Genomic DNA, 13,542 nt, shown 5'->3' with positions numbered 1-13,542 from the left:
TACCACACATTACTGGAAATTGAATAATTCTATTTATAGACAAACAACTATTAAAACTTCATACAATACCTATACAAATACAAAGCTATATTTATAATCATTAACATGAATTTCGTTTAATGTCAAAGAGGGGCAATTACAATTACTTTACACTGATAATGTATAGGTATCCACCAAAAAGGCTAATAATAGTTCTATAGAGTGTTTCAGTTATATACATCTACCTGAATCTGATATTACATAATCTGTCCATATAATTCTGATTATATTTGTGCTTTGAATTCGACTTTAACCGGCATTCCACCAGACGATAAAAACGATTTTGTAGTCCATACCAATATACTTCAAAGAGACGTTGTTGTTTTTTCATCTCCACTTAAAACAAAGGCTTTTGTAGAGAACGACAAGATTTGACATTCAAACGATTTTAAGGCAGATATAATGAGCTTGAGGTTACATATTATAACACTGTTAAACAGATAATTCCAGATGGCATCAATGCCACTTCCCTGGTATGGACCTCTTACCGAAACCATTATGATGCTAATACTATATGGCGGATACCTCATGTAAAGCAAGATGTGCTTACTGATCGCTGAAACATCTGACACCAGTCTATATATCTTTCTCTTATTGATTTCACTATGTTGTGTGGTATAAATCTTACGTGTTTTGTTTTGTTCTTGTAGTTTGTTTTGTTGATTGTTATCTGTATGGTGGATTGTTTGCCGTTGTTCTTCTGTCAACAAAATGTGCTTGTAGTATGATCTATGTGAGTTCACCCTGTTCTATTTGTTTAATTTAGAAATCAAGTAATCATGCAAAGGCCTATCATTAATTTATATATCATTCACTAAAAATGTGTAGTTGTTTTGCCCCTTGATCTGTCTGATCCGGGGCAACGTACCAAGTTCTATTCTAACAATATGTACACCGAATAATTTAACCATAGTATCAATCTCGCATCAACAACCTAAATTCAGGCAAATGAGTGTGTGTGGAGGGGGGGGGTGTATGCATGCTTGTATCGCCAAAAACATGTGCTCTAATCAAAAGAAATTCTACAGTATTGTCAATAAACTGACAATAATTTTACCATATCACAGATAATACGAATGCAGTTAGAACCGATGATGAGATTGCCATTGCCAATCTAGAACTTAATAACAAGCATGATAACGGCAGTAATACGAACACAACTTATTAAAATGAAATGAGGATACTTTGGCTGCATCACATGACATAAATGCTCAGTGGTTTTTGATCAGGTTCCCCATGTGTACGTCAATTCAAGGCATGTATCCTGTTGTACATAATTGGTATATATCTGTGATGTTTTTCCTCTGTATGACTGATGATGATATCATTGTCACCATAGTATATTTCGATATAACACGTTACATCCGAAACAGATATATCCATGACAGCACCAAACTTTTATTGGCAGCATTTTCTTTGCAACTTGATAACGAACTTTTTTGACATGATTTATTATACGTGTGCTTTTGGTAACTTTTCATGTTACATTTAATTTTTAAATAATATTATGTTGTGAACATATAATATTATTTGACAATTATGGTATTCACATCTGTTCTTGTTTCCATTAATGTCGGTGTTGGAGAAAACGTCTGTGAACGGATATTACCCTGGAAGGTGTAACCACTACATGAATGTGTTTGTTGAACAACATTTTCCTTGTACTGTGTACTATAACGTTTCATTCAATTACAAACTATAATATAGTTACCATGATTAGAAGTGCAGTACACTTCTGCCGAAATAGCGTTTCAGTTAATCTGTTGATTTCATTAGCACTCAGTATCAAACACTAGTAATATCTCAGACATAACACATTTGTGCGTTTTAGTCAGCGGCAACACCTATTTAATATTAATGATGTAATATTAATTGTTAACAGAAACAATATGTAATGTGGGAATTGTTGGATTGATTGCATCTGAATGTGGAATCTCGTCTGACAAGACCTATTACGAATAAATTAAATTTCGCGGAGTAATCTAACACCTTTTTATTTCACTATTTCACCCAATTCACCCAAGTTTATATTTATAGACTGTCAAAATAATTTCTCTTTTTATATATAAGAATTCAGTTACACTGGTATGGTCAACACTTTTGTCTGTGAATTATAACTATATGTAACCATGTCGCTTTGGATGATGAACTTGAATGCTGCCTAAGTAAACCGTGTATTTAACTTCTGTAGCATATTTTACAGAATTTTTATAGAAGCTAGAGTTTAAGATACTTCTATAGAATTTCAATACACATTCTTACGATAACTTCGACATTAAATCACAACAGAGGCGGCCTAAGCTATGTACAGACACTATTTATTAACATAAACTGCTTTTCAAACATGTATGCAAGTGAAGTGACAAATATAATGTTACAAGTCTACGTACTTGTTTTGAGGGCAGATATTATAACATCGTGACAATGTATGGATCAAAAATAACAATATGAAAGTTCACACTTTTCCACTGAAATGTAAAGCTTTCAAATCTCGAATGCAAATACTGTGAATTCTAAAACATTTGTTCATAATTTCAAAGGTGAGTCTTTAAATATACAATGTATATTTGTTTATACTTATATGACATAAACATGTATGTTAATTACTAATTGTTAATAACCAATTAATCAATCATTCTTTCATTTGGGCTTTGAAAACAGGTTCTTGATTGTTCATTGGAAGAATGTCACAATACTTACGTCTAGAAGATATGAACATACAATGCTTCTATGAGTAAGTGTAAATTTAAATAGTATTGTACACTGTAGGATTCAAAATATTCCATAAATCGATGCTCTTTTTTATGGTTACCGAGTTACTTAAAGCGGAAATAGCTGTAACTTATTTTTCTCTCCGATTTAATGAAACATTTCCTGTGTCATTAGTGTCAATATGTAGTACTATCGTCGAAATGTAGACACTGAAAGCATAGAATACACGCTATATGACGACTGTATATAATAACACACCTGCAAGTGACAAAAGATGACTGCGGGGTTGCATCAGGTCTTCAGAAATCTAATTTTGTCAATCGAACTTCAGAGATTACATTGCCACTTAATAATAGTGTGCGCATGCGTAATAATTTTGTATGACACTTTTCACTCAACCGATTTGAACGAAAGACGATGACTCAATCCGTGGGGATCATGTCACATTTTGTATTACATCAGCCTCGTATAGAGCCACTGCCTCTTTAAAAGTAACATGTAAAATACAGATCATTCAAAAATAAACGCAGATGCAGATGTAAATGACTGCAGGTTGTAAGGAATAAACATTTACATAATTTATTGATAAAATCTAATCTAATGAACGCTTGAGACAACCTCAAACGTTGGTCAGAACAACTGAGCATCGATATCAATTACTCAACTTCTAACAAAGGCACCAGATTTTATTATTTGGAGTAGTTATAATAAAGAATTTAAAGGACGGCATTCAGGGCAAATATTATTCAGAAATACATATACACATAGCGACCGTTACAGTGATCAATATTTCTTAATGTGAGTGTATTGGTTCACAATAAATACTCTGTACAAAACAAAATAAATACAAAACATACGTTACGGCCACAAAACGTACCCTAATATTCATGATTAAACACGTTATTGTTATAGTTATAATATGTAGTAGTTATAATGTAGGCTTGTCCAACAGGTTAGTATTTGTATTTTATATTGTCTTGCTTAATATTGGAATCCTTCACTAAAATTTGTTGATAGTTGAAGGTATTGGCATATGTATCAAACGACGGGTCGCTAGGGTTAAAATACATCTTTGTGACGGATTCGAGCAGCTGGTCTACCTTGTCAGGAAACGATTCGATGGTTTCTTCCAGCGACTTGCATTTAGTGTTCACTTTATTGTTGGGTACTAAAGGCGATTGTGGCTTTGGTTTTGGCATACCGACACCTGTCCACAGCTTAAAGCGGTTCAACATGAAATCCACCATTTCGAATTCATTTGATTGCTTAGCTAGATCACGCATTACATCGCCAAAGCTTTCATTGAGGATGGTTAGGAACATGTTGATTAGGATGAAGGTTATGGTAAGGACAAAGAAGAAGAAGAGAACTGGCCCAAGCACACTGCTAGCTTCGACCATAGATCTCCATTTGAACTTACCCAACATGGTGCCGAAAAGGGTTTCCAACGTGTAGACGAAGTCGGCAAAGTCAAAGACAGTTCTTGTGAAAATCAAGTAGAACGCTTCAGCAAAGGCCAAGAAGACAATCGCAAACATGAAAAAGTATGAAATGATGTCCTTGGACGCTGCACGGAGGGTAGATGACAACAACGACATTCGTTTATTGAAGCGCAGCAATTTGAGGAACTTTAAGTTGGCGAGGAACACTACCACTCCAAGCATGTAACCCAGAAGTTCATTCCAGTAAGCCACGTATTGTAATTTAATGTAGGCAGTACCACCGGATTCGTTAAACTTGGTGATTATTTGGTTTGTGACAATGAAACGATAGAAGTAAATTACGATTGCAGCTATGGAGAAAGACACTATTGTCAATTCAATCCAGTTCCAGAATCCCTTGAAGTATTTTTTCTTCTGCTGTCTTATTGCATTAAGCTCTTTGAAGAGAAAATACAAGACAAAAGCAAAGAAAGTTCCTTCACAGATTACCTGAAACAGTGCAAATCCTGTGTAATAATTGAGAAGATTTAAGCAATCTATACGATATAATGGATAACCTCCGCCCGTTGGTAGGATCTCCATGAGTAAAACAACCATAGCAAACAGATTTGCCTGTGCATTGTAAGTTGAAAACTCAATGAAGACCGCCCGGGTGTACTTATCGATCCATTTTTCAGCTTCCAACCTATACAGCAGATCATGCATATCCGTTTTGCTACCAGTTAATCGAGCAATATATCCACCTCCCCAGTAAAAGGCATGCCGCCCAAGATATGGATACCCATCAAGTTCACTGGCACTGGTATATATATATTCTGGCACGGTAGTATTCGGATCTGGTTCAGCCCAGCTGACACGAAAGTTCCTTTTCTCTTCATCTGTAAAACCATATTCCTCATTGCATTCTGAAACTGTTTGGGCAACTTCGGCAGGAACATTACATCGGCCTGTGAAACAATAACAATGGAATTTAGAGACAGAGCTGAATTTACAATTTTACAATATTGGCTAGGCATACAAAAAACAAATCATTTTCAGTGTATTTCATTAATTCCAGATGTTCCATCAGCATTTTATAATGCACAAAACATCAACGTGAATACCCATGTCTGTTCCTGTGTCATGTTGATGCATGTTATTATTGATTACACATACCTGGTTTGATCCTTAGTTGCCTGATGACAGGATATCCCAAAATATGAGACACTCGATCTGATAAAAAGTGTTCTTGGTCTAAAGCAGGGTCGCCATTGTACCATTCATCAGCAAATAACCCAGGAACAAGAACATCGTGAGCATATGACCAGAACTTGTGTTTAGTTGACACCTGTACAGAAGAATACAGTGTTTGCTAAAAAAACATATGTTTATAACAACAAAAATGTATTGCTAAAACGGCTGACAAACACGTTCGTGTTCATATTAATATATAACACACCTGAACAAACTAACAAACCATCTAATCCCTGCCAAATATTCTGTACCAAATGTACATAGAATGATGCCCACAAGAATGATGACGAGGTTGATAATGATGATTAGTATAAAATACTGACAAATGGGTTGCCTCAACATTATACATGTGATACACCTACTTACATGGAGAAAGTTGCCTTTAATATCTTCCTTAACGAACATTGTTATCAGGTTGTTCATATACGGAAAGGCTTTGCTGTCCCTGTTGCCGTAGCTGATTACCAAGAGAATCCATAAGAACAACACATAAAATATGATTTCTCGGATTATTGAGTACATTTTTATCTCTTTAATTCTATTTTCCCTGGCCGCCTCAAGTATGGCGGGATCGGGTGGCTTGTATGCCAACTTTCGTTCGCGTTTATAGTTCGACGGTTTGTTGTGTAGCCATTCTTCATCATCTGCTAATTCGTATTCCTCTTCATCGTCTCCAGCATCATCCTCTTCATCTGCATTAGGAGTTTTAAGTATCAGTGCAACAAAGATACCGATTAAGATAACCTGTATGTAAATAACAACATCATATATCACATATCATATATGTTGAATAGAGATATATTCACAATTTATCAAAAACCGAAGCTATACTTACATTCGCTATTTATACATTAAAATGCAATATGGACTAACATTGTAGAAAAAATCGAAATGCATGATTTGTCATTAACTAAAAATGCTGTGTTTGCAGGACACACAATATTATCAGTTCGACTAATACGCATGTGCAGTGATGTGATTGCACATACTAAAACGACCAGTACACATGCGTATCGCATAATTTGTTTCATTAAATGAAAACACAGCTCATTTATCAACATGGAGTATAAAAACAAATATTACTAATTACGTGTTCTCGTCTGTATTGCATCAGGTAGTAATTCACATATTTTGTATAGGTTATGCTTACCTTGATTGGCTGAGTTAAAAAGATGGCAGTTAAGAAGGATATACAGAGTGAAGTGAACCACTGCCTAGTTTCTCGGTCTCCCATTTGCACGGCGTAGAATAACACAAAAGTAACAGCCACAGCTATTGATAAGAAAATCAAAAACCAGGCAAGGTAGATACACCAATGCGGAAAACTGAAAGGTTTCTTCTTCTTTTTCTTCTTTTTCTCGTTATTTTGCCTCTTTCTATTATCCTCAGATTGCACCATTGCGTCTATACTCATGAATCTATCGGTGTCGATCTTCTCGGCGTCATCCAATAAGCACATTTTATCATTGTTTGGTTTCACTTCAATATGAGATGGAGAAACCTAATATAAATAATAAATGCAAATTCAAAATAATATAGTAATAATATAAACATTACTATTGATCATATACAAATTAAAATAAATATCTATAAATGCTTACCATGCTACTACGATCAATATCATTCCGTTTCTGTGCTAATTGATCCTTAGCTATCTCAATCCTTGATTTGCGTTTTGTCTTGGGCCTTGCTTTCCGAAATATTTGAATGACCAATAAGCTGATTGGAAATACTATTAGATTGGCCTGCACGCCTATACTGATCTGAAAGTTGAGGACAAAAATACATTAAATCAATAACACCAATTGGCATATCACTGTAATATTTACATCACATGAAAACCTTGAACACATTTCAGATTACTAATTGTCCTGTATTTAATACATACATTTCTAGCTGGTGGGAATTACGCATTCCATATCCGGAATCAATTGTCGTGACATGATTCATAGTTTTATATAACAATTAATTCTCATCATTATGATCTAGTCAATTTTAAAGCCGATTATCAAATACCAGTGTATATCTTTTTAACCAGAGAACAGATTGTTTTTCTCTTCCATAATCAAAAATCGTCATTATTTGCCAATCGTACTCTATTACAGCAACATTTGTTTTGTTATTCTAGATAATCATAGTATTTTATACACATGTCGTAATATATATGTCAGAATTGTATTTTGAGCATTGTGTTAAGCTGTGTTGTGTTGAGACAATAGGAATTTCACTTTACTGGCTATGATTGTTGATTCCTATTGGTTAGGATGTCTATAATGAATTGCGAGCATATTCATTAGTTAATTCTCACCTGTATTGTATGTGATATATGTAGCATGTCACAAAATATAATCAAAACTAGAAATATAAAACTAAACATATATTCTTACTTGTGCTGGTGACAAACTAAATGGTCCAATATCTAGTGACTCTCCCGTCTGTGGCACAATGCCATACCACATAATATTCACCAGCATCTCGAGCCACAGCGCCATCGCACAACACGATATCCGTTGGCATCTTGTAAATCGACTTCGTGGTGGACGGGCAAAGATAGAGAACCATATATGACCGTCGTCGAGGTTCTTTCTTGTTGTGCTCGAGAACACGTGATCAAAGCTTTGCATCTGCTCTTTGCCTGCAACAGCTATGGTTCTATCAATCTGTGGTATGCGAATAGAAAAATTACCATGACAGGCTGAAACGAGTTTTTGTTAAAAAGTCTGAGTCTCATTTTATTTCAGTCATGTACCTCTCACGGTGTGTGATTACATACCTGGCCGTCATCTTCAACGACAGAGAACCACTGATTAGCAATAAAATAGAACCTTTCCCCGGTTTGAACGTCACGTATAGCAATATAATTGAGATACCAACTCTGCATTTCCCCTTTACCGGAATTATCGTGCCATATACGCATGTAGTTTAATGTACCAAGAGGTCTGCGATTGAAGTGAGAACAGTTTGATTAGACCAAAAACATGTATACATCATTTCAGTCACGTGTTAAAAGACGGCTCTTCAGTACACCAGACTTATGGAATAGATTGTGTTTAGGTGACGTTAATCAGTGGATTTTGGGAATAATACAACATAACCAGTTCTGCATTAATTATACATGTTTTTTATGGAGCTAAGTAATCGACACTGATATCTGATTGATGTCACTGGTGTAAAGCATTGTATGCAATCCACACTAATCAGTAGAAACATTTCGACGTGTTACATTAGATATTTACCCTGGCACTGCCATCAAAAATGAATCTACAGCTCCGCGTCTCAGGATTTTACGCTGTTCATCGCTCAACATCCGTACATCAGTCTCATCGTTGTCACCTGATAGTATGAATCCCACCTAATTAAATAATAATCAGAGTACAGACAGAATGAACAAACAAAACATACAAATGCCGAAGACAATAGTGTAGTATTAGCAATGTGTAGTGACATGTAATATAGTTTTAGTGTTGAAACAGTCTTATAAATTAAATCTGTATCGCCCTAGATGAATTTTGATTTCTTTTCATTCTAATGTCAATATTTTGTAATGCCCAAACATCAGAATAAACACAATAAAGAATGGAGGGTGTTCACAGATATTTTGATACTATCATCATGGTATCAGTTATTCAATTACTATATTTATACATTTATGCTGTGTACAATACGTGCAACCTAAATTGTTTAACTTCGTCTTTGTTCAAGTTTAAATATATTATAAACAGCAGCAGCAATCAATTGAGACAATTCTACGTATACAAACGTTATCGCTAACAAAAAACTACTCAAATGTACCTCGCAACGCCGAAATACGGGAATTTGCACCACTATACGGTGTATCTGTAATTACTGTATGCAGATGCAGTATCACATTTGAAAATAGTTTTGATGCCTTGATTTCTGTGTCTAAGCATGGCCTTTAAAATGGAGTTGGTATAATACAATAGAAATACATACACTCAGAGAGTTATAATTATATGTAGAAACAAAAGAAAAACTAGGTCATCGATGTTCGAAAACTTACAAATGTGTAATTTATGAGTATAGTCGTGACTTTTTTGTGGAGTACAGGTTAGCGCTATATGGGGCAAAGAGTCATCCATCGAAATATTGTCATTCATGAATTTCAAAACTAAAATAATCGTCCACAGCTAAATATGAATAAGCGCTACATTATTTCGTAGGTTTATGATCATAACCATAGCATAGAGCACGTTAAATTGTTTAATATTATGACGGTTCTCAGCCGGGTCGCAATTTCAAAATACCCACTATGAATGAATTTTTCAAATTTTCCAGAGAGACAAGTTCTAGAGAGACCCCTAAAGCCAAACCAAGAAGGACATAACATACATGTAACAATTTTAATCTTGCCAGCTCTATGTACTTTTACATTGACTTGGTCAGATTAGGGATAAAAATGACGGATCATATACCTTTGAGTCTGTTCCACCACCTTTCCTGCGTCCAGTGAACACCACCACCTCATATAGATACTTGTCGTTAGGTTCATTGTCTAGTAATGGCGCCACGCCAATCTAAAACCAATACATTATGATATTATACAAGGTCGCATTGTATTGCTTTGTCAAAGCGAAGACCATATGGAACTACACGAGTTTAATAAATTCGATATCACACGAACTTGAAATGAAGTTCTATTTATTATCATTTATTCATTTCGCAGGTATTTGTCGTCATAAATACATCTAACTCTGTGCTCATTTGCACACAGAAACGCCATCTTTGAACACAGTCTTCTGATAACAAATTGCCACCGCTAAAAATGTGTCGCCAAGTTGTCAAAAGGGTTATGTTTTTGCATAATTTCAAATTATATCGAACAATCAGGTCATTAAAAACCCATTTGGTATGGGAGTGAGACAAAAACTATTCAATGGGCCATATCACATATACAGTATACAATAGTAGAAGCAGACAAAATAGCAACGCAAAATGACAATGAAATATATTCATATCAAATAATTAATTCGACTTACCAGTAATAGGTCTGACCTGTCCTTTCGTCTTGCCCATATAAGGCCAATGAAATAAAGTATGAATACGCATATAATTACCACGTATATTGTAGGATTTTTATAGAAGTCCATGTTGGCAAAAACATAATCAAAGTCAATATCGTTGGGTGGAATTACCCACGCACTGCTGAAACTGGTTAAATGATTACACAAGCAGACGGTTTCTTTCAAATTAGTTGTAGAATCAACCTACGAATAAATAAATAAATAAATAAATAAATACATAAATACATAAATACATAAATAAATAAATAAATAAATAAATAAATAAATAAATAAATAAATAAATAAATAAATAAATAAATAAATAAATAAATAAATAAATAAATAAATAAATAAATAAATAAATAAATCATATAATATTACACATACAATTTATAATATTATAGATAGCGATTTAATAAATAATAATGATAACAAATATTTAAACATAATATATAATGTCGGTTTAATTTGCCTATTAAAGTTGAGATGTTTCTTACAGTTAAAGTGGAAGGGTCGTCACCTGCGCACGCGCGGGAATTGAGTCCCAACCGACGATAACAACACACGCTAAAAACGCAAGGGCTCATGGGTTGGTAAACAATGACACGCTATGGCCATCTGACGCATGCGCGGGTGATGACTCCCCCGCTTTAAATTTAAAAATAAGTCGCAGTCTGTCGTGTAAGCAATCGAACATTTGTAATCAATTTGTGAATAGGACGATAAGCTGATATGTGTATGTTTATTCAAGCTATGTGATGTTGAGTCAAATAAACGCCGATCCAAGACAATTAAGTTATGGATGTTAATATCCCTAATTCTAAAATATCACAAGTACCACTTATATTTTCTCAAATGTTTTGTTAAAGCAAAGATTGGCATTTTCCCTCCTATATAAAAATGAGGAAGTCCGAACAAGTAACCTTGTGTGTATGTCGATCTTTTGTAACTGTAACTTAAAAACAATCGATTATTTGATGTGAATGATAGCAACTTTCTTAAATAAGTCAATTAGCGTACTAGATATTTCACGTACCCGACATCCAAGAGAAGACCACAAATGTTCATCAGTCAAGTAAAGACATCCAGAAAAAGAGACCAATAATGAATAGTTTCCAGAGAAACCTGTGAATGGAATACCGACGTTTCCACCTGATATGAATGCTGTATATGATCTGCTTTCAGGGTCCAATTCACTCAATCCAAGATAATACTGCCCAACGTTGGAACCAACATATTCATTATCGATAAAATATTGATAAACATTTTCATCAAACTCTGTACGAACACCTGGAATATGAAAATAATTTTAATTGATGGAAATATAAAAATATAATGATTGACTCTTTGTCGAGTAAATTGCACCATATATGATATTATATTCGATTTCTTGCTAAATGCACTACATATAAATGCCGACGTAATCAATATATTGATTATTTGATGTTTACATGGTGAAATAGGGTGGGATTATAATAATTATTAGTATTAATTACGAAGCACAATCAGCTGGCACACACGTGATAATAAAATAACTACAATATTTACTATATGGGGCCGCCATCTTGAATGCAGCATAACACTAAATAAGAGACAAGTTGTGAAACGCGTTTTTCAGATTCCTCCAAATCTAGACAAAAATACCAATCGCATTTATTTTATTCTCACGTGTTCGCCAGCTGACTGTGTTACGAAGATACCTCAAAGTATGCATGAATACAGTACAATGGGACTAACGACGCGCGCATCGCAGGTCGATGCGACGGCGTACTGTCTAAGTGCATACTTTGAGGTATCTTCGTAATAGCCTTATTATTATACATCTTTCCCTTCCAAGGATACATCATGGGATGCCGAAATCCAAAAAAGTACGATCAAACCCTGATGGTAGCCATGTTTATTAATACTTACCGTTAGAACGCAGATCGGTAGGTATGAAAAATTTACGATCGTATAGTTCAGCTGTGGGTCTTTCATTGTATCGAAGATACACCGCATATCGTGTTGTCAAGTCATCCGGCACGATACTGATTGATATCGACACTTCCGAATCGATATCAGAGACGTTGAATTGATGAAATACCATTGACGATCCTTCTTCTGGTTCTGGGAAGTGATATTGCGGCTCAGTCAATGTAGTCGTCGGTCTAGGAACGGTGATCTCAATGTGCTCGGCAGTGTTAAGCAAGGGGATTTCGTCGCCACTAATGTTTCGATAATTGAGCACCATTACACCACTGTGTTCAGACACTCTGTCGCTATTATCTCCACCAAAGACATACGGGTTATTTGGCATCGTATACAGCTGTAAAAACATATATAGTAGAGAAACTGTCAAAAAAGCATAGCGTATTCAATAGGTTTCTAAAGGTCGAAAAAGATACTATGGTGGTTCATGGTAATTTATCATTTCATGAGATTGGGTCTAGGGCGACGCTGATATAATTCAATCATGACAATAATGTATCTGAAAGGCATTATTTCTGAGGTCATTTTGATTAATAGCAACTCGAAAATAACCACCCAAACGTTTGCAATACCTACTTCTAAATCCACCGTCTGGTCACTGTTGCAATCCTGACCTGGGCTGTTGTTAATGGCACACCACGGTGGAACTTTGAAAGCACCCTTACCAATGCTGAATGTTTTATTGGCAAGATCATTAGGAACATTTCGTTGAAGCTGAAGACTCATCGTCGGAGTCTCTATCGTTGTTGCCGTCTCTCCCGGTAGTTTGTTGCGCAGAAGTGAAGTAGTCATTAGCGTCATGGTGTGTTCTACTTCAATCACCGTATCCCTTGCCTGGAGATAAAACACCACAGCTATCAGAATTTGATGAATTGAAACGCAGTTCTCAGCAAATCATTGCTACAACAGTAGTGTTTAGTTTATGTGCTGTTTATTGGCGACAATTACAAACCAATATTGAAATGTTGATTGCATCCTAACGCAATTGACATAGTTGAATTTTGAAAATGCCATTTCCCGAAACACGAACAGTTGTTATTAAGACAAGATAGACTGATCAATAAAAAAATATATAATGAATTCATATTTATGAGACGAGCTTGCGGGCATACAAAGTATTATTTTCA

General features: G+C 35.0%; 1 protein-coding gene across 1 annotated transcript; it reads right to left on the bottom strand.

Moving 5' to 3' along the window:
* Nucleotides 1–2,336: 2,336 nt before the first annotated feature.
* LOC100368459 (polycystin-1-like protein 2) lies at nucleotides 2,337–13,174 on the bottom strand. Its single transcript, XM_085502072.1, has 13 exons — nucleotides 12,992–13,174; nucleotides 12,359–12,752; nucleotides 11,484–11,737; nucleotides 10,424–10,651; nucleotides 9,860–9,961; nucleotides 8,663–8,778; nucleotides 8,200–8,365; nucleotides 7,814–8,086; nucleotides 7,028–7,189; nucleotides 6,577–6,927; nucleotides 5,793–6,170; nucleotides 5,349–5,520; nucleotides 2,337–5,140 (listed from the first exon to the last, which is right to left on the bottom strand). The coding sequence occupies exons 1-13, from the start codon at nucleotides 13,139–13,141 to the stop codon at nucleotides 3,705–3,707; spliced, it is 4,182 nt and encodes a 1,393-aa protein (XP_085358198.1). The 5' UTR covers nucleotides 13,142–13,174; the 3' UTR covers nucleotides 2,337–3,704.
* Nucleotides 13,175–13,542: the final 368 nt, after the last annotated feature.

Source organism: Saccoglossus kowalevskii, chromosome 8, assembly GCF_978046115.1.
Source record: "Saccoglossus kowalevskii chromosome 8, keSacKowa6.1, whole genome shotgun sequence".
NCBI lineage: Eukaryota > Metazoa > Hemichordata > Enteropneusta > Harrimaniidae > Saccoglossus > Saccoglossus kowalevskii.
This window is presented reverse-complemented; position numbering and strand designations above follow the sequence as displayed.

Coding starts and splice junctions, on each gene's coding strand:
- LOC100368459 (XM_085502072.1), bottom strand. CDS start 13,141: ATGAGTCTTCAGCTTCAACGAAATGTTCCTAATGATCTTGCCAATAAA. Junction 10,652..11,483: donor GGTCTTCTCTTGGATGTCGG/GTACGTGAAATA, acceptor ATTTATTCGTAG/GTTGATTCTACAACTAATTT. Junction 9,962..10,423: donor ACAGGTCAGACCTATTACTG/GTAAGTCGAATT, acceptor TATTGGTTTTAG/ATTGGCGTGGCGCCATTACT.